The sequence below is a fragment of the Sciurus carolinensis genome, chromosome 2, assembly GCF_902686445.1.
Source record: "Sciurus carolinensis chromosome 2, mSciCar1.2, whole genome shotgun sequence".
Lineage (NCBI taxonomy): Eukaryota > Metazoa > Chordata > Mammalia > Rodentia > Sciuridae > Sciurus > Sciurus carolinensis.
Window position 1 is genome coordinate 1,825,334 of NC_062214.1, and position 25,027 is coordinate 1,850,360.

Here is a 25,027-nt window from a genome sequence, read left to right on the forward strand (position 1 = left end):
TGCCTGCCCAGGTGCGCTTGCTGGCCCGGCTCCGGAAGCCCGTCAGGCAGCAGCAAAGCCTGGCCACCCGCTTCCGAGCAGGAGTCTGGTTCCTGACAGCGCTCGGTATTTCCAGCGGTCCTTCTGCAGGCTGTGTGGAGAGGGGCCTGTCTGGAACCATGGATGAGCCTCCTGCCTGGCCCCCCACAGCAGCCCCTCTCCCTCCCTGGCCACTTCTCACTGGGTCACCATTTCTGGGTGGCCAGGCTGCCCACGGAGTCTGCAACGTTCCCTGGAAAGTGGACAGAGTCTTGCTGAGACCCACTGTCCTTCTGGGGTGGAGTATCCTCAGTGGCCTGGATGAGAGGAGCAACCCTGCTGCTCACCTCTGGGAGACGAGGCTGTGCACACGGGCAGTGCCCACAGCAGAGGCACACAGGCAACAGGCCCACCTGTGCACACGAGTGCACACACACCCCACCTGCCTTTGTCCCTGGAGCGGAGTAGTCCACAGATTGCTCACTTGGAGGGACAGCAGGAGGAGGGACCCAGTGACCATGGAACAAGAGTGGCAAGAGTCACTGCTCATACACACACGTGGCTGTGGCTGCAGGCCTCCCTGCTCCCAGCAGGGACCCCTGAGGAAGTGCCCGGCCCCGTTCCTGCCATCCCACTTCTGGGGACCTCTGAGAAGAGCAAACAGCCCAGAAGAGCCTGTGGCAGGGCAGGTGCCAGGGAGGGAACCCCAGAGGCCCCCCAGGGATCTGCTCTAAGCAGGGTCACATGCCCCTCTCAGTGGGGACCTGGTGCCATGAGCTGGATGTGCAGGCGTTGGCTTCCTGGGGTGTCCTCAGCCTCTGGTGCCCGAATTACGCCTGTGCCCTGCAAGCCTGCCACACGTGATTCCTGGGCCTGGAGAAGCCTGCTCCGTCCCTTGTGTCTCTTATGTCCGTCGTGGGGGCCTCGTCACCAGCTCTGTCATCCCATCCAGCCATGTTCCCAGGAGCTCATGGTCTGCCTCTGCCCTGGGGAGCTGTGAGCGGAGTACAGCCTGGCGGGCAGAGCCCCACTGGCGCGGGCAGGATCGGAGAGTGGTGGGTAATACAGCCAGTGCCGCCTCAGTGCTGGGAATAGGCTAGGAACTGGGACGCGCACCGGTCACCCTGGTGGCCCTGTGGGCATGCCTCTGCATCCTGCTCCGCAGGAGTCAGCGAGTTCTGAGGGCTGATCACCTCCCCTGTGCCTCGGAGACCCTCACCAACCTTGGCCCCAGGCCTGGCCGGCGTCATGGGTGGCTTCTCTGCTCCGTGGTCTGGAAGCCTAGGGTCTCTCCTCCTCAGGAAGGGTGTTTTAAAAGTGAGATCCCTCCTACCACTGCAGAAACTGCAGGGATGTCCCCGTCTCCTTGGGCTGCCACAACAAATGGCCATACACTGTTTGGCCTCAAACACCTGTCTGGGGACCAGAGCTCTGAGGTCAAGGGGTCACAGGTTCCCCTCCTCCAGGGGTCCTGGGAGAATCCTTCTGCCTCTTCCAGCACCTGGTGGCACCAGTGTCCTTTGGCTTGTGTCCACATCCCTCCAGTCCTTGCCTCCATCTTTGTGTGGCCATCTCCCCCATGTCTGTCTCCAGTGTCCACCACCTGGGTCTTATCAGGATACCGGTCCATGGATGGGGGTTCACCCTAACCCCAAAGACCTCTCTGGACCCTAACACTTCCTCATGTCTGCAAAGACCTTTTCTGAGATAAGGTCACACTCAGGGGTCCCAGGGGTCAGATGTGGAGGTCTTTTTAGGACCTCCTCTCAAGCCAGACTGGCTGATCAGACCAGTCTATGCCCAGGTGGCACCCCAGGGGACCTGGGCCTCTGGAGATGGGCTGACGGACAGGCTGCTGCTTATTGGTAACGACCACCACAGACAGCACAGGGTGCACAGGGGACAGACGCTGGCCACGGACAGCCGGGCAGCATGAGAGCGACGACCATGGTCCTACCAGCATAGTGCCGCCCATGTGACTGGACAGCACTATGGTGCTGCAAGCACGGCTGGTGGGGACACACGTCTGAGGACTAGAGAGGGTGGCCTTGGGCTCAGGCGACCTGCTCGTTTTGTGTTGCTTTCTTTCTGCGTCTGTTTCCACCACTGGCAGGTGGCTTTTGGGGGACGAAGCCTATGGTATGACTATAGGAGATGCACACCCCCAGTGGCAGGGAAGGGCTGTGGCCTCAGGCAAGGGACCATGTGCCCTGTGTCCTGCATTTCCCACGGGCGTCACCCTGCTTCTGAGGAAGAGGGAGGTGCTGGGTGTCACCAACAGCATCTCTCTGCGAATCTGAATACCTTGAATAACTGACCAATCACAATGAAGACACGCCTCCCAGTGGAGACCAATCACAATGGAGACACGCCTCCCAGAGGAGACCAATCACAATGGAGACACGCCTCCAGAGGAGACCAATCACAATGGAGACAACCCTCCCAGAGGAGCCCAATCACAATGGAGACACACCTCCCAGTGGAGACCAATCACAATGGAGACACGCCTCTAGAGACCAATCACAATGGAGACACGCCTCCCAGAGGCGACCAATCACAATGGAGACACGCCTCTAGAGACCAATCACAATGGAGACACACCTCCAGAGGAGACCAATCACAATGGAGACACACCTCCAGAGGAGACCTTCAGAACTGAACCGGGGGTCGAGCTCACCTTCTGAGGAGGCCCTAAACACTCTAATTAGGGTCTGCGCGGGGGCGGGGAGCCTCCAGGTAGGAGAGCCGCTCAGCGCTCCACTTGGAAGTTCTCCCGAGTTTAACCACGTGGGAGCGCTCAGTTCACCCAGCGCTCCCCATTAGACGAGGGCCTCTCCGGGCCCTTCCCTCCTGAGGAGTCCTGCTCTGCGCGAGGAACCAAGCTCAGCGAGGCCCTCCAGGCCCTCTCACCCTGGCACTCTCCTGAGCGCTGCCTGCTTCATGGTGAGGGGTGCACATGTCCTCAAAGGGAAAAACCAAGAACTGTTGATGTGCTTTCCAAGCTCCCTTGTGTCCAACATAACCATGTTGGACTGCTGTGCAGCCAAGGCAGATCCAAGAACCTGGGTTGAGGAAAACGGCCATTTGGCGTGGCCTTCCTGCAGGCCAAAGCTCAGGCCTGAGATGGGAGGATCCCTCAGGCCTGTGCTGGCATGACGGGTAGGCTGGTAGAGGCCCCCAGTGAGGCGAACATGCCTGGAGATGGGTCATCTCGACCTCCACCTCTGTTGCTTTATTGCTGGCCACTGATTTCCCAAGCCCTGTCCATCCAAGATGAGCCTCTGCTTCAGAGGCAGTTGACCAAGAGCTGTTATTCAGATCTTCCTGTGCAGCCAGCTGGGGAGGAGTAAGGAAGCTCAGACAAACCCACACTGGAAAGACACTTGAGCAAGGCCTGCTCACCCCAGGGCTCCATCACTTCTACCTGGAGGCAAGAACCACCATAGGGTGGCCAAGAGACTGTGGGCAGAGAATCCAAGTGGTGGGAGGGAGGGGGAAAAGGGAGGGAAGGAGGGGGAGATCAGGCAGGAGCCGGGAGGGTAGGGGCAGGAGGGATAGGCTAGGGTAGAAGGGAAGGGGAGAGGAGGAGCAGGAGGGCAGGGAAGAGGAGGAGGGTGGGAGGGATACAAGGGGGAGGGGGAGGGGATGGGGAAAAGGAGAGAGGAAGAGGAAGGGGGAGGGGAAGGGGGAGATGGTGAGGAGCGTCGGGGAGGAGAGTGGGGGCACTGGAGGAAGGAGCAGGGGACCTGGCAGCACCATTGCCCTGCGACTGTGGCCGAGGCCAGGTCAGCCTGCCTCCCCAGCCAGGTGGGGAGCTGAAGTGTTGTGTCCTGCGCCTCGATGGCCAGCTGGGCCTGGGCCTGGATGAGCACGTGGCCTGCTTCTCCAGGGGAAGCTTCGGGCCAGCGACTCCCAGGGAACACGTGGAGGTTGACGTGGAGGGGCAGGACAGTCCTTGTGGATCACAAGGAGCCTGGGGACACCCGAGGTCACCCTCAGTCCCCAAGGCAGTCAGCCTGGGCCCCATCAGTCTCCAGGTGCCCATGGAGGGAGCAGCTCAGACATTGGCATCTGGGCCCATTTTGAGAGGGACAGTGGGGACCCATGTAGACCTGGTGGCCAGGGGAGGGGCCAGCTGTCGAGGCATCATGACCCTGGAGGTCTTACTTTTACTGCGGGGGCGGGGGGAAGAGGACCGTCATGGCCTCCGACGGGCCCTTGCCATGCCCAGGACCCCAGGACCATGCACGGAAGTCATGGTCTACCCTGCCCTGTCAGCCCTGTGCCCCTGTTGTGGCATCTCACCCACCAGGCTCACAGTTCACTGGTTTACCTGCTCTGCCTCCCAACCTAGAATGGTGTCCCAAGGCAGTGCCCAGATCTGTCTGTTCAGTGCAGGGTACACAGTAGGTGCTAAATAAATACTCGTGTGATGGGCCTGCTCTGTGTCACCCTTGCACCCCCACTTTGGGGGAGGCAGGTAGCAGAGAGACATGGGTGGGGAACATGAAGTTAAGGGGATAATTCTATAAACTGGGTCCACTGTGCTGACCCCTGCATGCTTTCTTTTAAAAAGCAATTTACCTGCAGCCCCACCTGACTTAAGGTGACAGGATAGCCACCTTCCTCAGCAAATAACCTGTTGTCTGCAGGAGAATCACAGCCCTAAACTGCTCCCTGCTGTTCGGAAGAATAGTCCCTGAAGGGACCTTTACAGGGACCAGATTCCAGGACTTAGGGAGACAGGGTAAGTGGAAGCAAAGCCCCAGTGACAGAGTCCGTGAGAACAAGTTCCAGTTAGAACAGGCAGCCGGGTGGACTTGGCCTCTCAGCAGTCACTGCAGCAGCCAGTCTTCCTGCCATGGGGTAAGACCAGGCACCACGGGGACCTGGAAGTCAGATGGGATCCTGCCGTCAGTCAAAGTCACAAAGTGGACCTGGGCGGGATCCATGGAGACTTCCTGGGACCCGGAGAGACTGGAGGAGAGGTGGGTGTGTGCTCCTGACCCACTTCTAGAGAGCCCTGTGTGCCACCACTGTGTGCCACTAGCCTCAGGCAGATCACGAGAGCCATGGTCACAGGCCCCACAGTCACCACGGCTCCTTGGGCGGATCTCACTCTGTAATGACTGAGACGCCCTGCACCCCACCCTGGACCCCCACTTCTTGCTTCGTAGGAAGCTGGGGTGCTCTGAGATGGTGTCCTATGTGTGGCTGGCAACACAGCATTCTTGGGCTTGGCCTGAGTTAGCAGAGGAAAAGGGGAGCTGGAGGCCATGGTCAGGTCTTGGCCCTGTGGCCACAGCTGGGAGGTCAGGGTTGGGTCCTGTGCTCACGTGGGTCAGGGCCTGTTGAACTCCCTGGTGTGGTCTCCCTCTCTAGCCCCGTGCCTTAAAGTCCCTCCTCTGACTGCCCTATAGCTGCCCACTGTGACCTGCCTAGTTAGGGTGACACCCTGCCTTGCACCCTGTGACTCTGTGGAAGGCTGGGGTCCTCCCAGTCACATCGTCACAAGTGTACCCCAAGCACTGAACAGGGGTCACACCCCCAAAGCCCAGCCCCACCTCGAGGACGGTGGCTCTGGTGTCCACTTCCACGCAGCGCCCACTTGCTTGGGGCCCTGGGCTTCAGCCCATCAACCAGATTCAGTGTTGTCAGCACAAGATGGAAATGGTGGAGAGAAATGAGACCTTCCCTGAATTTTCCCTGGATTGAATGTTAGCCCTGAAGCCAGCGAGCAAAGTAGAGGCGGTGAGTCCCAGCCCGAGTCCCAGCAAGTCCTGGAGGAGCAGCGTCCACTCCTGCACGCTCAGCTACGGCTGGAGCGGGGCCTGTGCCTCAGCCGGAGCTCCGCTGGTCTCCCAGGGCAGGCACGGTGTGAGCACGCCTCCTGGCCTCCCTCTCCACCACGAATTTCTGTTAACTACACCTCTAATGGCTTTTAAATGAGCGTTTTCATCTGGAACATTCTGCAGGCTGTGCTCAAGCCCTGGGATAGCAGCAGATGCAGCACAAGCTGGAGACACGCTGGGGGCTGTTGTGGGTTGGGGCAACTTGGAGCCTGGAGAGCAGGGCTGGTCCAGCCTCCCCTTGACCCCTGCCTGGGAGGACTCCAGCAGCTGCACCACCCCACCACCCTCATTGGGGCCTGGTTGGCGGTAGGGAGGTCTCTGTGTGGCCAGGATGCCACGTCTGCAGGGACACTGAGGGGCTGAGCCTCGGAGGTGGGACTTCGTCCTCAACATCAGTGCTGATCTGCCCACAGGGCCACCTGCACCCGGGCCAAGGGGTGTCCTTCCCTTTGGGGCCAGGCCAGCAGAGGAAGCCCAAGCACCCCCCGGCACAGCGCTCTGATTCCCTCGACCTGGAGCCCACACCCCCATGCTTGCTTTGGAGGTGTTAGTAATCTATTGGCCGTGGCCACAAGACGGGACACAAGCAGGCCATTTCTGGCCAAAGGGCGGGGCCTATGGTTCTTTGTGCCAGAGTCGGGGTCTGGCCAGCTGCACTGGGGGCTGCCCCATTCAGACGCTGGCCCAGGTCCTCAGGCCCTTGTCTGCTCACCTGTCAGTGGGACGAGGCATCTGGGGCTGCTCTGAGCACCATGAACATGGCAGACCCCTGGAAGTTACCCTCCTGCCCATTAGCCTCGGGCTCTGCTCTCTGGTAGATGCAGACCTGCCTGTTTCCCACTGTGGCTCTGGACACATTCAGCTCCCCTGCAGCTGGTATCTGCTGCCCGCTCCCCTCTTGCCCATCCCTGCCACTGCGGGGAGAAACGTGAGGGCAGACACGGTCCACCCAGTGCCACATCCCCTGGACACCACCCCGCCTCTCTTTCCACATTGTTGAACAAGAAGAGGAACTGAAGGGGCCCTGGACTCTGCTCCGGGGGTCTCTAGACCTCCAGCAGGGGCCCCTGGGAGCAGGAAGCACCTGTGATCACCCAGGCGCTACCTCCCACCCATGTGGCTGCAGGTGGTCCATGCATAGCTTGGGTCACGCCACTCAGTGCTTGAGCGGCTGGCCAGGTGCCTGGGAGTGGAGGCAATGTCCACTCTCCCCACACGTTCCCAGGCTCCCTCTCTGCTTCTGCACATCGCTCATTGTGGACCAGGGGCAAACAGCCTGTGGACCAGGGCAGCCCGGCAACTCCAGATACAGCTCCTTCCTGCATGGACACCTTGGGAGCAGTGTCCATGGCCTGATGCCCACTGTTCCCCTCCCCCTTCTCCAAGACAGCAGGGCTCCATGCCGTGCCTTCCAAACCTCTGGGATGCTGTGCAGGCACGTGTGTGTAAGGCTGTGTGTGTGCCGTGCACACCCGTCAGGCCACATTGCTCTTCACAGGTAGGAGATGCTCCAGGGGAGGCGGCAGGCTGGAGAAGCAGCTGGGGCAGCCCTAGGGATCGTGTCTGGTTGGCTGCATGTCGGGTGGACTTTACTGATGGCCCTCCACACACAGTGTTGCTCTTAGGCCCTTGGGACCTCTCCCCAGCTGAAGGACAGGAGCCAGGGTCAGGGCCGGCCTCAACCACAGGGCCTTGTCCAGGCTGGGCAGGCACTTGTTCTCTGTCCCTGGGGCAGGGTGACAGGGCCTCGATGGAGCCTCTAGTCAGCGTGTACGGTGCTGGGACTGACCATGGCGCATGCGCCCTGCAGCTCTGGCCACCCTCCGCTGCAGTTTCCACCAGTGCCAAGCAGGGAACCCAAATCCTGCAGAAAGGCCCTGTGTGTGCCCTGCACACCAGCCTCGCCCTGCCGCCTCACGACGCCTGTCTCCAACTCCTGGAGCCCAGGGGCCTGTGGCGGGGACCCGCCATTCCTCTGGTGTGCCCAGGCCCCCGCCTTCCTGGTGCACCGCCCTTCACGTTCAGGGTTTCCAAGATGCTCCCGTCCGCTGGGGCAGGAGGACTTTCCTGGTTGCAGGGGCACTGCTTTTGCAGGTGGGAGCCGACCGGTGGTGGGGGCATCCCAGTGTCCAGGGTCGAGGAGGGGCCTGGGGCCTCCAGCCCTCCCTCCTGTCAGGACCCCTCTGGGGACACCTGTGGTGGGAACCTGTGCTTTCCCACCGGCCTCGGCCCTGCACACCGGCAAGCCCACCCTGCAGCCGGCAGTCCAGCTCATGGTGCTTGAGAAGCAGCCCGCTTGGAAGGCACACTTGGGGCCACCAAGACAGAGTAGGCCGTGGCGGCTGTCCCTGTGACCACCCTGACTTCTCTGCGTTCTGTCCCAGGAGCCAAATATTTCAGCGAGTACCTCATGTCTGCCATGGCCCTGGCCTGTGGGGTCACAGGCAAGCAGGGGGCTTGGGCAGGAGAAGGTGGGCACGCTCTCCTATGGCCTGGCTGGGGCTGTCAGCCTGAGGCTGGTGACGAATCTTCTGGGCCTGGGGCTGTGTCCAGAGGGCGCAGGCAGGCAGGCACCTGGAGATGCGCCCATCCCTGGGGGGCTCCCCGGCAGAAACAAACCCACCACCTCTCGCCCGCTCGTTGGTAACATCCCACTGGGGACTGGCTGTGGGCCGTGGGCAATGGAGTCACATGCTGGCGAAGGAAGGCCAGTGGCCTCCTGGGCCATGGAGGGCTGCGCAGGTGGAGGCTGCAGAGCCCCTCCCAGACGAGTGACCAGTCCGTTTGGCCCTGGTCACCTGGCTGGTGCACAGTGCAGTCTCTCTGTCCAGGACAGCACCGAGGGCCCCAGCTGCTCGTGGGGGTCCTGGGATGGGAACTGAGCTTTCCCGGCAGGCATGCGTGCAGGTCCCCAGGTGCTCTGTGCACCCTTGGACCTGGGGCTCTGTGTGGGCCGGACCCTGAGAACCACCAGGGTTCATCTGGGCTTCTCCGCGCGGCCACCCCTCTCTGCTGCTCACACAGCAGGGCCTGCCCTGGGGACCTCTCACGGCGCCAGCTCAGGGGCTGGTCCACAGCAGCTGCAGGTGCGCCTCTGCTCACGCCCCCCAGCCCAGGCAGGAGACTGTCCTCCCCTGTGCCCATATCCCAGGACCCGCGTGGCCCTAGCCCACCTCACCTCGCGGTCCAGGCCTGCGGCCACCGTCACAATGTCCCCTGTCTCACTGTTGATAGTGAACATGTTCTGGGACGGGCTCTGAGGGGTCTGGGTCACGATGCGGTACCGCACCATGCCGTTGGCTGTGGCGCTGTCGTCTGCGTCGTTGGCCGTGACTGTCATCACGTAGGTGCCTGCAAGGAGGGAGCGCAGCTCAGGGGGTCTGCACCAGCTCTGCCCCCGCCACGCAGCCGGCAGCCATCTCCATCCAGCCCAGGGCGCTCTCAGGGCAACTGGGTGCAGCTTGCGCTTGACGCCTGCCCGGGGGCCCAGGCGGCACCGAAAGTGAACCCGGGATGCCCTGCCCCAGCGGGGAGGAGTCTCCTGAGGTGCAGCGAGCCCCCCTGCAGTTGCCTGCTGGCCAGGAAGATCCACCGCCTGGAGCTGGAGGCCCTTCTCCAAGCCCTCCCTGGGCGGGGCGTGCTCAGGAGAGCAGGCGGCCCCAGTCTCTGACCTGGAGCCTGTTTAGCTTTCAGTTGTACTGAGTAAAACATCCAGGAGACATAGCTTAGGAAAACAGGAGCAGGAGCACAGGAAGGGGGACGTCTCCAGCAGGTACGCAGGAGCAGACCGTCCAGGCTCAAAGGAAGAGAAGCCACAGCCGGCAGAGGGTGGACCTGGAGGTGGCACGATGGCCGGGGAGGTGCCCAGTGCCAGGGGCCCACAGCTGCCAGGCTCACTGCTCCACCATTTGTCCCCATCACCAAACACTTTTATTGTAAAAAAATGCACAGACCACAGACCACGAAGCTTGCCCTTTAAAAGTCCCGTTGCGTGGTTTCAGCGTTCCTGCGGGGTCGGGCGGGGCGACACTCTGGTCCCAGGGTGTTTTCCACGGCCTGCAGAGAGCTCGGCACCACGAGCACTCCGTCCCCATCCTCTCTCCCCAGCCCCTGCCTATATGTGAATTGTTAATTTATGTGGTTAATTATCAATACAAGTTCACCAAAGGCACTGGGTATTTAAAAAAAAACTCAAAGTTCTGCTTTTAGCAAAAGTGGGCTATGTTTTAATCCAATCTTCCTAAGAAAAACTAGAAAAGTCAGACAAAAATAAATAAACAAAATAAAACGACCTGTTTAAAAGCCCTGGAGAGCTCCCGAGTGGCACCGCTGGGGAATCGGCACCTGCACCCAGGCCCCTCGCCTCTCAACGCATTTGCTGATGGCAAAACTGGAGGTGGAAAGGCTGAAGAGCCGCATGGGACTTTCAACAGGCTCACGGAAATGGGAGTCAAAGCCCTCACTTCAGGTTTGCAAGGAGGACGGCCCCTGGTAGGACCTCTAGTCTTTGGGTTAGACCTTGAGGTGTAGCACCCTAAAGAGAGTGATGTGGAAATGAATAGTCCTACCAGGTAGAAACACAGGTCTAGTTAAGGAAGATTTGTTAAAATGACCTGAGGTTGTTATATCCCATAATAATAATCCTCCAAAGAAAAAGGTAGCAGCACATTTAGCCTCAAGTTATCTCTACAACTTTTCATATACAGTGTGCAGCATTTGATTAGTAAGCATACAAGAAGACCAAATTTGACTGAAAACGAAGAGAGAAAATAGATACCAAACAGCTCCAGAGGAGAGTCAGGTAATGAAGGAATCAGATGCAAACTTAAAAAAGAAACAGCTTACTATGTTCAGGGAGTTAAAATGATAAGAGGAAATTTTTTTTTTGCCAGAGAATTAGTAATTATTAAAAAAAATAGCATGGGAAAACTATATTTGAAAAACAACTGAAATTAAGAACTCGAGTGGGTTTAACAGTAGATTAAATACTACTAAAGAGAGAATTAACTGGAAGATATATCAAAAGAAAATATACAGGCCAAAACAAGACAAAAAAGTGCACAAGAAACATATGAAACTTTAGTAGAACTTTCAAATGTATAGCTGGAGCCCAGAAGGCCAAAAAGAAAGATGGGGCAGGAGAAATATTTGAAGAGAAAATGACTGAAAAAATTTCAAAACCAATTGAAAAACAAGTAATGGATTTACGAAGCATATAACCTTAAGCAGGCTAAATCAAAGAAAATTAAAGTTGGTCACATTTTGGTAAATGGCTAAAAGCCAACGCCAAAGATAAAAAAAATTTAAAGAAACTAGAGATTTTTTTTTTAAAAGGGATAAAGACTTTAATGGAGCAATAAGACTTAAATCTGACTTTTCAATAGAAATAAAAGAAGTCAGAAAACAATGGAATGAAAGAAAGTGATGAAAGAAAGTAACAGACATTATTCTTTGTTCAGTGAAATCCCCAACTTTCTAAAATGAAAGTACAATAAAGACACATTGAGACAATCAAAACAGATAATTTGTCACCTGGACAAATTCCCTACACTAAAGGAAATACTGAGGGTATTTTTCAAACAGAAGGAAAATGGCCCAGGAGGAGGCTAGAAATGTAGAGCTGTGGAGTTGCCCCCACACTCAAAACCATCCACACGGAGATGGGCGTGAGGACGCAGCTGAAGAACTTGGAGCGCTTAAGGCGGAAACAATGGCGCTGCTTACCAAAGTCCATCCACCCTCCGACACAGGCCAGACCTGCAGGCTTCGTTCATAAAGTGCGTCCCAGCCTGAGCGTGGCTCTAGCCTTCTGGAAGCTCAGCCCGGATCAGGAAAGCCTGGGTTCATGTGTGGGCAGTATTTGAAATGGCCCGTGGCTAGGGAAGCCTGGGCTGGAAAGTCACCAGGGTCGGAGGCGACAGAATGGCCTCCTTCTGTTGGAAGCCCAGAGAGCAGCCACTCCAGCTCTCTGAAGCTGGTGGCTCCCTGTACCCCACGCACCACTTCTCACTGGTGAGTGTTCCCCGTGAAGCCTGCAAGGATCGCCCTGGCAGACGGGCTGTGCCACTAGTGGGGCGGGTGTGGGAGGGATGGTGGGGGACAGGGCTGGACTACTCAGAGCGACAGGAGCAGGCTGGGCTTCAAGAGGCACCCATGCTTCTGGCTGGATGGGGACTCAGACGTTTCTAAGCACCTTGGCCGGCTCCCCTGGGCCCATCACTGGGTCCTTCCCACCAGCCCTACCTGCCCAGGGCCCAGGAGCACCCTGGGGCTGCACCTGTGGTGGACTTGGACAGATCATGCAGTGCACAGGTGGAGGCCAGGCCCAGGCCCTGAGCCCAGAACTCTTCTTCTCTGGGCCCTAACGACCAGGTGAGGTAGAGGGACAGCGAGTGGACGCAGGCTCCAGGGACCTGGGATCAACCTGCTCAGAAACAGGTCAGCGTGTGCCACCCTGGCACCTGCCTGAGTCCTTCATTTCAAGGAGAAGTCAAACGAGCAGAGGAGCCAGGAGCCCTGCACCCATGGTGCTGCGGGATAACCTGACCACACACCACGTGGGCACCTGCCACCCAGCTTGGGCTCACCCCTCACTCGAGGGCACGCAGGGCCTGGACTGTCACTGAGAGAGGCCAGGTACACAAGGCCACACGAGAGCCTGCCCCACCAGCCAAGGCTGCCCCCTCCGAGTGGCCTCCTCAGGCCAACCACCCCCTCTGCAGGCACAGCTGGAGCTTCCAGCAGTGGGCTGGAATAAAACTTTATTAACCAAGCCAAGTGGCAGGCAGGGCTTGGCCCACGGTGTGCTGACCCTCGCTGAATGCCAAACTTGGGGGCCAGGTTGGTTTAACAAACACACGGTGAATCTACATAGGGTTTCCATCTTATCATGGGAAGACAGTAAAGAACACACCCAGCTCCACTGCTTCATGAAAGGAAGAGACAACGTCTCGATGTGGACGTGGTAGGAGGACAGAGTCCAGAGTGCAGGTCAGTCCTTGGCATTGGTGGGAATCAGCAGACTGGGGGCTGCTCCTTCACCCTGGGCCTGTGAACTGTAGACCAGGCTCTGCTCATGGAGTCAGGCAAGGGGTCACTGACTGGCAAGGCTTGACCCTGGCCCCCTGTCCAGCATGCACCTGGCAAGGCCACCCTGGAGACCAGCTGCCAAGTGTGGGGGGCAGTGCTCCAGCAGAGGAAAGCCACAGGACAGCCAGGGTGGAGACACGGCTCAGGCCATCTGTGGGCTGGTCCTGTGGCACCTTGCTCCTGCCCTCTCGGCACGTCGACTGTCCCAGGACCGCGGAGCTTGCGAGGAAGCGCCTGGCTGTCTGTGGGCATGAGGGGTCCCTCGCTTGCCCACCGCCCCCCACTGCCTTAGCAGCAGGGCCTGGGGTGTCCTCCCCTGACTCCTCAGATGGCTAGCTCCTCCAGTAACTGAACGTCCTGTTGGATCTGGTCCTTCCCCTCCGCCAATCCCTGTGTCCCTGTCCTGTGAGCTCGAATGGCCCAGGATGGCTGCCCTGGCAGGGGCTCTTGGTGACAAGCCCCGCTCTGTGCAGTGCTGATGGCCCTGGCCTGGACCTAGTGTGTCAGTGTGGACACTGCCTGCGTGGGACGTGAGGTGCTGTCCTGCCTTCCAGGGCTAATCTTCATTAACCAAAGGCTAACTGGGTACTGACCAGGGGTCCAAAGTCTGTTGGCTTTTTGTTGAAAAATAACCATGTCCCTCAAGTTGGACATAAGCAACTTGTCCCCGTTTGGAGGTGCTCCCTCACGACACGTCCCCGTTTGGAGGTGCTCCCTCACGACACGTCCCCGTTTCGAGGTGCTCCCTCACGACACGTCCCCGTTTGGAGGTGCTCCCTCACGACACGTCCCCATTTGGAGGTGCTCCCTCACGACACGTCCCCGTTTCGAGGTGCTCCCTCACGACACGTCCCCGTTTGGAGGTGCTCCCTCATGACATGTCCCCATTTGGAGGCGCTTCCTCACGGAGAAGAGCTGGCGCCCTCCGCGGTGGCCAGTCCTCAGGACTCGCCGTCCTCAGCAGCGGGTCCGGCCTGGGAGCTGCCCTGATTCAGCCACCTGCCCCACAGTGGGGCGGCTCATTAGAAGACCCTGCGGTGGGTCATGGGCCCTGCCCTTGGCCTCAGGTGGCGATTCTGCTTTCACCTGCGGGTGCAGGAGCAGCGGGGAGGGCGGGCGGCGAGGAGGAAGTCAGTGAGCTCCTGGAAGCCTCCACTTTCCCTGGGCTCAGCTTAGCCCTGCAGGCCTTGACAGCAGCACCCCGGCCCCAAACAGCCCTGCCAGGCCAGCCGGAGCAGAGCCCTCGGGACGCAGGCCGCGCTCCAGAGCGTCCTGGACGGCACCTCAGGGGGCCTGGCTCCTCCTGCTGGCTCCTCCTGCTGGCTCCTCCTGCTGGCTCCTCCTGCTCTCCCGAAGAGGGACAGAACCCACCCTGGTCCAAGGTCCGCCACAGGAGCTGCTCGCAAGTTTCTGGCTGATTTAAAAAATGTGCAGGATCTAAGTAGCAGCCTTTCTGCTAGACTCAGGGGTCTTTTCAGAACCAAACGGCACACTCGATATTGGTTTCTGTGGCAAACATGGGGCCTGTGCACGGAGGCTGGCTCGTGCCCTGCAGCAGGCCAGGCAGGGCGCAGCGGCCAGCACCAGGTCCCCCGCCGGGCCGCAGGCTTCTGCGGAGGCCTGGGCTTCTAGTCGTCACCACAGCTGGCTCTTGCTCCTCTTCCTTCTTTTGTCAACTTTATTATTGATCAGAGAAATGAAACGAGGTGTGCACACGCGCCGGATGAGCAGAAGCTGCTGAAGCCAGGCACAGGGGTGCCCGCTGCAATCCCAGGGGCGGGAGGCTGAGGCAGGAGGACCCCAAGACAGGCCAGTCTCAGCAGCTCAGCAAGGCCTTGTCTCAAAATAAAACAGAGAAAAGGGCTGGGGGTGCAGCTCAGTGGTTAAGCACCCCTGGGTCCAAACCCCAGGACCACAATAAATAAATAAGTAAATAAATAATAGAATAAAACCGTGTTGTCGTAGAGGAAAGAGACCAGAGGGCTGTGGGTGCCAGGTGGCCGGGTGCAGCCTGGTGTTCCCTTTGTGTCTGTGTCCTCGTTTCCCTCCAAGCGTGAGGGTCACTAGGGTGTCAGAAAATAAAGTGTGAGAGGGAGAGAGAAGCCAGGTGACCGAGGCAAATGGGAGATGCGGGTTTCAGAGCCCAAATCACTGTCTGGTGTCTAAGAAGAGAGATGGTGACAGCCTGCTGTGCCCTGGGTGGCCCTGAGGATCAGGTGGATGCGGAGGAGGAAACTGGCAGCGGCCAGCTGCAAGGGGAGCAAGGACGCAGCAGTGGTCACTTCTCCCTGAAAGGCGTAGGGGGAGAAAGCGGTCAGACCTCGGGGCCTGGACAGATGCCGGGCTGGGGCTGTCGTGTGACCAGGGATGTCTAGGCCCCCCCTGGTCCCAGAATGGTCCACCCTCCTGGGGCTTTAGCTGCAGTGTCCTCCTCCCTGGGACCAGGGCGGAGTTCAGCAAGGTGTGGGCAGGTGGTGCCCCCTGAGGCTCTGAGTGCTGCCAGCCTGGTGGTTCTGGGCTGGTGGCCACCTGGCTCCACTCTGCCTCTGTCCTCGCGCAGCACGTCCCTTCCTGGAGGACACCAGCCTTGGATTCAGGGTGCACCCTACTGACGTCATCTTGACCTGGACCTTTCTAACCACGGGTCTCAATGGCTTTGGTGACCTCAGAGTCCAGGTGGGGCTCAGCCTGCTCGGGTGTTCTCAGCCTGGACCCAATCCCGCTGTGCCCTCCCAGCACGGGGCTCGGCCTGGCCGCTCTGGCTCCTCTCTGGGAAGCTGGATCTGAAGGTGGTGGAGCTGCTGGGTCCCTCAGGGGGTCTGCAGAGGAGTCAGCTGGGCTCAGTGGGCAGGTCATCTGCTATTGACCACAGGGGCCAATGTGGCCATGCCTTCATCCTGTATCCTGAGCAGCGCTGGCCTCAGATGTCTGGGAAGGTGGGAATCTGGTGTCCAGCATCCCCTGCTGACCGCATGCCCAATGTGAGCTCCCAGTCGCCCCACCCCTCAGTGCTGTAGGTCTGCAGAAGCCAGCAAGGTGTAGCCGCAGGCCCTAGCGGTGCCTGCCGGGGAAGTGCCCACGCCATCGGCCTCTGTGCCAACCCAGGGTGCTCAGTGGAGAACCAGGCAGAAGCCATCTTTCTAGGGCTTTCTGCAGAGGCCGCCTCAGGTTCCCTCTCCTGAAAGACTCTCCCTAACAAAGGGAGCAGCGAGCCAGGCCTGCCTGGGCCCCGCGCTCTGGAGGGTGAGCAGCCTCTCACCTGGAAGGTGCAGGACGTCTCTTTATTAACTGTGCTGACAGGTGGGGGAAGCAGAGAACTCCCAGCTCTGCTCTTCCTTGGAATTCATGTACCAGGCTGCCACGCACCTTAAAGGATTAATTTCACAAGCCTTAAATTGCAGTTTAATTTGAAAACTAATTCAGCCTCATAATTGGCTTTCTGCTCAAATCACTGAGGCTAAAGATTTAAGTTCTTAATATTCAGGTGACTTTCAAGTATCGGGTGCCATCTGTGCATTAGTCTGTGGCATTAATCTCAGGGGACTTCCACCAACCAGAAATAAAATAAATACATGGGGCCCCTGATAGAATAATCTATGTAACCCAAAACTCTGCCTCGCGTCGATGGTGGTCTCTGACTCCATTTGCAGCGTGGGGTTTCTCTGGTATTTAATATTGTGAAACGCCATTACTTTCAGAACTGGTGCCGAGGGCCCGCATCCTGCCGTGAGGGACGGGTGCGGGGCATCGGATCAGGGCCTCTGCCGCCAGAACAGTCCCTGGTGAGGCAGCTGTTCTGGCCCAGACTCCACCCTGGGTGCCCAGGCGATCCTGACCCAGGCAGAGGTGCTGGGGAAGGAGACGAGCCACCCCAGGAGGGCCCCTGAGCCCGGGGCCCGAGGCCTTGAGTGATCGGAGTGGCAAGCGGGGCCGGGCAGCATCAGTGGCTCGAGGACCAAGAGGACCAACACCTGCCAGCCGTCCCGCCTCAACCCAGGCTGAGCCTCAGAGCATTGATTCCTGAGCCCCCTGGAGCCAGCACTGGGGTGGTCCGTGAGGGGGTGTGTCCTCCAGAGCTGCCCACCCCTGCTTGGGAACACAGGGTGAAGAAGAAACTGACCTGGTCTGTCCTGCCAAGGGGCAGCCTGGTGGAGACACACTGGCTAAATGAGTCACCAAATATCAGTGGGGAATGCCAAGGGTGTGGAGAGGCTGCTCGGAATGGGGACCTGGGCGGGAAGACGTCTCTGCAGGAGTCAGTGTGGCCCAAGGAAGAACAGGGAAGAGCCTTGCAGAGGATGTGGGGTGGGTGCTCCAGGCCCAGCACGTACAAAGGCCCAGTGGCAGGGAGCTTTCCTGCTCCTGGCAGTCTCTGCCTTCTCCAGGTGTGTGCCGGAGCCGTGTGTCAGCACCCACAGCTTGCAGGCTTCCTGGTTCACTGCACCCCAGACTTCTTGTGGGCGGGTCCTGCTTCTTATCCTGCCATCCCCCAGAGCGCCTAGCTCGGACGCCACCTCAGGTAAAGGCACAGCCACACAGCACGCTTTCCTGGGCCCCTGCACGCCGCCCCTCTCCCCTCTCCTCCCTGCCGAGTGATGTGGCACCTGGGGGCAGGGCGACCTTGACCCAGGACCTGCTAAGGCCCCTCTCCCCTGCCCTCAGGGGGTCTTTCCTGGAGGCACACATGCTTCGCCCAGCAAAGCCCTGGGCCCAGAGCTGGTAGCAAGGGTGGCCGGGACAGGCCTGCGGGTCTGAGGCAGCAGCTATGTTTAATGAGCTGTTTGCTCTTGTCAAAAGAGGTCAAGTTAAAGGAGCAGAAGACGGCCCTTGAAGACCCACGGGTGCCCCCGGGGCCTGCGTGCTGAGTGCAGTTGGGCATGCCCAGGGTGGAAGTGTCCACTCGGGTCAGAACCACCCGTTTCTCCTGCGGGTCTTGGAGGGTCTGAGAAGACTCCTGGTGAAATAAACACCAAGATCCACCAGGAGGGGTCTGCTCCAGGAAGCGTGGCTTTGGGGTCTCACTCCAGGGATAGTGGGGGCCCGCAGGCCCGAGTGGGGGCAGCGTCGGCTGGTAGTGGCCCTGCAGGGCTTCCACCAGGCCCCTGGACAGATGGCCTCGACCGAGTCTGACGGCTGTGCTTTCCGGCTCCCTCTCCTCTGTGTAGAGAGCTCCCGAAGGCTACCTACCGAGCACAGGTGCTGGGCGCTCATGCCCTGGGGCCACGGCTGGGACCTGCGGATGCTGAGCAGTCAGGAACTGGAGGCCCTGGGGTGGGGCACGTTCTGCACATGTGCACACACACCTGCGGTGCAGGTGATGCTGGAGGCTTAGTGAGGCTGGACGGGGGGCAGCCTCCTGGATGCTGCGTGTGCCACAGCCCGCAGGAGCCACCGCTGGGGCAGCCGCGTGGAGGGTGGATGGGATGTGGCTACACCGTTTCTTACAACTGCATGTGAATCTATGATTCTCTCAAAACGGAACAAGTTTTATAAAAGACGCTTCTTCCAGCGAAATCCTACCCACCCGAACCTGGTGAAGGTGGGTGCTCGGGATGGTGGGAGGGACACGAGCCTCAGCTGTGGGCTCCCACCCAAGACCCTCAGGGACCCAGGCCCTGGCCCTCCTCCTCCGGGGCCTCCTGTGCTACTTCAGCTGGACCCTTCCTCTGGGGAGTCTAATTTGGGTCCCCTTCTGGTGGACTTGAAGTCACGGCACTTGCTTCTCTGTGGAAGACAGATGTATCGATGGCCCAGCAGGACTCTCCTTCCTCAGTCTGAGCTCATGAGGTGCAGGGTTGGTCTGGAGCAGCGGGTGTGGTGTCGGGGTGCCGGAGACAGAGGACGCGCTCTTCCTGTGCAGCACGGGCAAGATGCTGCCTGAGAGGCAGGTTGGCGATGGACGCAGGGAACCTGCCTGGACTTGCCTGGGACCTGGGAGGAGAGGCGCGGCCTCCTGGGGCCTGTGACCTGGAAGACATCCCGAGGGGTGACCCACAGCACGGAGGACAGCAGGTCAAGGACTGGAGCCACAGTCTGGAAACTTCCATCTCGGCCGTGGGAAACCGCCCCACCTGCAGCTGCCATGTCTCTGGACTTGAGCCGCGTGGGCCTGAGCATGGCCGTTCCCGAGGGGCCCCGAGGTGGGCTCTGCCGGCTGCTCTCTGGGGAGATCGAAGGGTCGCCACCCGAGCCGCAGGGAGTGCTGCTCTGTCCAAGGGGGTGGCCGGGGGCGCCACGCCGCCTGCCCACAGGGGCCGGTCAGCAGCACAGAGGGCTTCATGAAATGAGGGGTGGGCTCTCTGGCCCTGGGCCGGGCCGCTCCCTGCCGTCCCCAGGGGAACTCTCCAGCGAGTCCGTATTTAATCTCCCCCGTTCGTTTCCAGCGGGGCTCTCGTCGGGGCTCTCGTCTGAGCCCTTCGCCAGCCTGTCATTCCAGAAAGATGGCTGGCTTCTGGTGGCAGCTTTTCCTCACACACAAAGCCCCGGTAAGGCCCCCAGCACCGTCATTTACCGATGGCAGAGAGGAGGCTGCCGAGGCGGTTTCCAGGTGCCGGGGACTCTGCCGAGGGGCGTGCCCGCCTGCTCTTTTTGGACGGTGCGTCCTCGCCCTTGAGGGGCTGAGCAGAGGAGGGCATGCTGGGCTCAGGCTGCACACTGCGTGGCTGCTTCCAGGACCAAGGCAGCCCGCGGGGTCCCTGGAGCTCTGACAGTCGGCACGGAACGCACAGTCCTGGAGAAGCTCAGGCGTGCGAGGGACAGGGGCGGAGCAGAGCACGTGCTGGCCAGGATGCAGGGCCAGCGCTGCCCACGCCGCCTGTCAGCCAGGATCTCCAGGCTTAAAGGCTTATGGGGATTCTGCGGAGTCGAGGTGATTGCTGCTTTTGTTACCCTAATGAGTAAAGCCAGCTACACATTTGGGAAGACTTTCGCTATTGATTTGTTTTAAAATAAGATGTGGAAAATCTGATTTGTGATAGAAAGGCCAGGAGGATCCTGTTGCCTTTAAATAGGCCTGGGTCCCGGGGAGAGCGGCCACCTGCTCCCGGCTAACGGGAGTGCCCCCCAGCTGAGCCGCCTCGCTCCCGGCCCTTCCAGAGCTGCCCTTGCTGCCTCATTCATCTTCTCTGGTGGCTTGTGGCCACTCTGCCCACCTACCGCCTGTCCCTGCCCCTCAAGGGACTGCTAGGGACGAGCTGCCCATGATGCTGCAGCCCGTTCCCTCCAGCGACACTGGGCTCACCATGTCTCACCCTTCCCAAAGACAACCAATCCAAGATGCGATGCTTGTTGGGACGGTGGCCCCAGGGACAGAACGATGACAATGCCCCTTCCCGTCCCGGTGACACCGTGGACCCCTTCTCGGGACCGGCTAAGCAGGTGGTGCTTCTAGAGCCGGCCTCACCCGGGCTCCGTGCACCTGGATGTCATCGTGGAAATGGCCACAGGCTTCCCCAGAGCCCAGAGCCCACCCTGCCTGGGGCCCTGCCGGAGAGCGGGGTGGGCGGTCAGCTGAAACGCAGGACACCCCGGGAAACCGAGGTGCAGCTCAAGAGAAACTTCTAAATGTAAGTTCGTCCCCGAAGTTGCTTGGGACATGTGCATGTGGAACATGTCTCCCTGCAGAGTGCCCAGCTCCTGGGTGTCTTGTGCTTTGGTGGCCATGTCCAGCAGAGGCCTTCTAGTGGCCTCGTCTGCCCCTGCCCAACACAAGGCTATTCTCACAGAGGACCCTCCTGCCCCCAGGAGACAGCAGAGTGGAGGCTGGTCTTTCCCAGCAGAATCCACCGGCATGTTCCCTGGGATCTGCTGCTGCCTGTGGGCCACATGCCACTGGGCAGGGGCCAGGGTGCCCCTGGTTTCTGACCCCCTTACCCACTTGCTCCACTCCCTTGGCCTCAATGCTGCCGAGGAGGGACGCCTACTTCCTGGCAGTCACAGGACACATGCTTAGCAAGCGCCTGTGGCACATGACCAAGCCGTTGCCATCAGTTGTGCTACATGGGAGTCCGAGGAGGGACAGGCTCTTGGGTCAGCTTGGGGGGACAGAGGGCCCTGCACATAGGCTCACCTCCGGGAGCTGGGGAGCCGGGCTGTTTCCATTGTGTGGCACCAAACCCAACGTGGAGCCCACGGGACCTCCGATGTGGGTCTTGGCCTCCAGCCTTGCTTCCTGCCCAGGGCCTGTGCATGAGCTCCCTCCTCCCAGCTCACCTGCAGCTGACCCCAGACCCGCACTGGGCTCTGCTCCTCCCTGCGCGCCAGTCGCTGGCCCCCTGTGCCCCAGTCCCTGGCCCCCTGTGCCCTGCAGAGGGGCCTTCCTTGTTGACAGTGTCCCCGTGACACCACCCCCGGGCTTCCTCCCAAGCTCACGTCACCGTGGCTCATGGTGCTGCCACACCTTGGTCTGCACCCTGCTGGACCCCGCTGGTCCGAGGGCAGGGCTGTGAACCTGCCCTGTGCGTCCCTGGCGCCCTCAGAGCGCGAGGCCCTGAAGACCCGCCCCAGGACCTGCCGAGCCCCCGGCCCCGGGCTTGGGCGGCTCACCTGGCTTGGAGCCCTCGTCCACCGAGCCGTTGTAGACCTGGTTGAGGAACTCCGGGCGGTTGTCGTTCATGTCGATGACGTAGATGTACAGGTCGATGGGGTTCTCTACCTTGTTGCCGTTCATGTCCACGGCGTGGGCTCGCAGCTGGGGGGACACAGACAGGTCAGAGCCACAGCCGCCTCTGGCACCCCTGCCCTGCCCAGGGCACTTCCCTTGGACCACAGCACCGAGGAGGCACAACAGCAGGGGCAGCTGGCAGGGGTCAGCGGGCTTTGGATAGATCCAGAAACTTCTCCGACTCTCCGTTCTCTGTGCAAATGGGGGCCATGAGAGCAAGAGACAGGTGCGTCCAGTCTCTGCTGTCCGAGACCACCCAGGACCTCCTGGTCTCCTCAGGTGTCCCCAGGAGCCTGGGGTGGGGAGGAACCCTGAGGTGGGAGTTCATGTCCACCTGCAGTGGCCACAGGAAGGTCACTTGTGCCCGATGGAATAAGGGGCTTTGAGACTGCCCCTAAGGGTTGGCCCTGGGGAGGCCCAGGGCACAGAGAGGACCCCGTGAGGTCTGTGGGTAAGTGGTTAGGGAGGCTGGACGGGGCTCACCCCATTTGCTCCTGCTTGCTGTGTCCGTTCTAGGGCCTGGCCCAGCCGGGCAGGTGGGGACCAGAGCTGGGGCCTGCGGAGGGCGGCTGGGAAGGCCCTCCTGCCCCCGCTGGGTCAGGCCCCAGGGGCCTCTGTGGGAACTGTCTTGGAGGGAGAAGGGAAGACACCCTGACCTGGGGCTCGGGGGGCTGGCCAGGCCCACCCCTCAGGTCTGGACCTGTTCACTCGCCCTCAGCGAATGCCTGGCATGGTTGGGCCTTAGATGTGGCCGCCTCTGCAGCTCTCGTCAGGTGGGAGAGCGCACCAGGGAAGGAAAGAGGCCATCTATGCTGGTTAGGCCAGCGGCCCCGGCCTGGGAGGAGACGCGTGGCCCCTCAGGGGAGGGGCACTGGCCGAGACTGAGAGGAAGAACAGGGACCAGGACACAGGCCGGCAGGGTCCTCAGGCAGGGGAGGGGCTGGTGGGGCCAACAGGACCGAGATTTCAGGGGAAGAACCAGCACTGGGGGGCAGAAGCCGTCAGCCCAGCTATCCCCACGCCAGAGCCATGATGGCCACACGTGGTGACTCGACTCACATCTCTGCTGGGGGCGAGTCACCCCTGCCCTTGGACTCAGAAGGGAGGAGTGGCCCCCAGCCGACGGGGCCAGGAGAGGCACCTGTGGGGGCCTCCCCGGCCTGGGGACCAGAGGAGGCGCGTCCCCTGCCTGCGAAGGAAGCGCCAGGGCCCATGGCGGCTGCGGGGCTCCTGTGTTTGTGGGGTTCCACAAGCCAGGGGTGGTTTCGCCCTCTCGGCTGTGTTCGGGCGATGGAGAGGCCGCTTTACCAGGAGCAGGTGCCCGGGCATCTGCAGGCGGCCCTGCCGGGGTGGTGGCACAGCACGCCAGCTCCGTGCCGTGTTTGGAGATCTTTTTTAAAAAAAATGTTTTCCTTTAGTTGTAGGTGGACACGATACCTTTGTTTTATTACTCATTTCTACGCGGTGCTGAGAATCAAACCCAGGGCCTCACACGTGCCAGGCAAGCGCCGTGCGCGGAGCCGCAACCCAGCCCATGTTCAGAAATCTTGAAGCGCCACTGGGTTGTGTCAGCTGCGGCCCCGGGGGCCATGGGCAGGCAGCTCGTGCCATGCCCACAGGGAGGAGGCGTCCCACGGTGGCCGGGAGCTCATCTTGTCACGCCCAGCCACACAGTGGTGTGCAGAGCGAAGCTGGGGAGCCTTCGAGGCAGGCAGCTCTGAGGCGAAGGCCGTTTCCTCCTAATGAAAGCGTCTTCAGCGTCTGCAGCAGCCCAGGGCAGTAAGGAGTGTGCCCACAGGGGCTGGGGGCTGGCAGAGCCTCCGAGGGGTGGCGAACATCGAGAGGGGCTGTCCAGCTTCCCGCAGCTTGCAACCTGACGTCCTGGGCAGGTGAGTCTCCCAGGGTGCGCTGAAGAGGCCACCTTTCTGTCCTCAACAGAGGACGCGTGTGAATGCGGAAGCGTGGGCTTGGTCATGCTGGGAGGAAGGTGCTGGGGGTGTGCGCCTGTTGGTGGACGGCCTCGCAGCCCCTGTGGAAGCCGGTTCTCTCCCCTTTGGTCGCCCCTTCTCACAATCTGACAAGTGGGTTCCTCCAGGGCCACAGAACCCCGAACAGCCCGCGGGGCTGTGAAGGCCGCCTTGGTGGGCTCTTTGGTGACCTTCTTCATCATGGCAGACGCCTCAGCCCACCTCCCTGTTCGCAAGTTTCCACGAAACGGACATTACCTCCATCCCTGCTCTGCGGACGGGAGGCCCAGGCCAGGATGGTCAGGAAACTGGCCCAAGAAGACAGCACATGGTAGGATTCAGTGTGTCCTCCTCATGGAACCCTTAAGTGACTCTCGAAGCTCATCATTTTGCAAAACAAACATTTGAATGTTTACATGCTGGTTTGCTGAGGTGACGGGTGTCCACAAGTCACCAGCACATTCTCCAACTAGGGACCCAATCACGCCTCCCTTGTCAGCTGAAGGAAGCAGGTGGAAATGGAGCAGGGTTCAAGGGCTCTGTGGGGTAGAGACTCCACGGGGGCTTCATGGGTGTTAGGTGCTGGTCCCAGAAGTGGATGATGTGACCCCGCCTGGGGGGCTAGGTTATGTTGCTTGGCACAGTTGACCTGGAGGCTGGGTGGCTTGACCTGTCTTCCACATGGACCTTCTCGGCTGACCTGGTAGCTGGAGGGGACAGCAGGGGGACTTCACTGTTGCTGGGTGGAAGTGCAGGCCCGTGGGCCAAGCAAGGCATGGGTGCTTTGGAGGTGAGAGTGACCCAGGTGAACAGCCAGCAAGGACCTTGGGACTTCAGTTCTGCAACCCCAGGACTGGGAATCTGCCAAAGGAGCCATGATGCACGCTCTCCTCAAGTCCCCAGGTGTCCAGGTTGGCTGGCCTGCTGACTTTGGCCTCTTGAGGCCCTGAGCAGAAATGCTAGCCAGGCCCACCCTGCATCTCACCTGGTTTTGAGCACCAAGTGGTGCTAATGTGTCGCACAGCACACATCCTGCCTGCCTGCTCGGAGCCCTGACGGGCAACCAAGCCCTCCCAGGGGTGGGAATCCAGGGGTCCACTGGCGTCCCACAAGGAGGGCCATGCCCCCAGCAGAGGCTCCTCCTCTGTGGTACGCAGAGTCAAGGCTCAAAGGGACTCGAGGTTTTTACCCAGAATTCGGCAAATGGATCTAGCTGCTTCAGGTCGGGCTGTCGTTTCCTGCTGACCTGCTGTCCCCACAGTGGACGGAGGAGGATGGGCTCTGTGGCCAGGGCATCCCTGCTTGGCCCCTGTTCAGTATTCCTCACCCTGGAGACGGGAAAGGAGGTGAGGACAGGCAGTCCCGAGACGCTTGCTCGTGTTGGAGGCTCCGCTGGCGTAAGCCTTGAACCTTCAGGGCTGTGGTGGGAGGCGGGGGGG

General features: G+C 60.3%; 1 protein-coding gene across 2 annotated transcripts in view; it reads right to left on the reverse strand.

Annotated features, from left to right (window-relative positions):
* Cdh4 (cadherin 4) overlaps positions 1–25,027 on the reverse strand; it is a 446,648-nt gene that overhangs the window by 44,501 nt on the left and 377,120 nt on the right. For both annotated transcript variants that reach the window (XM_047534707.1, XM_047534698.1), the window contains exons 6-7: positions 21,504–21,648; positions 9,049–9,221 (exon numbers count right to left, since the gene is read on the reverse strand). In XM_047534707.1, coding sequence (XP_047390663.1) covers positions 9,049–9,221; positions 21,504–21,648 — 318 coding nt within the window. The remainder of the gene's footprint in view (positions 1–9,048; positions 9,222–21,503; positions 21,649–25,027) is intronic.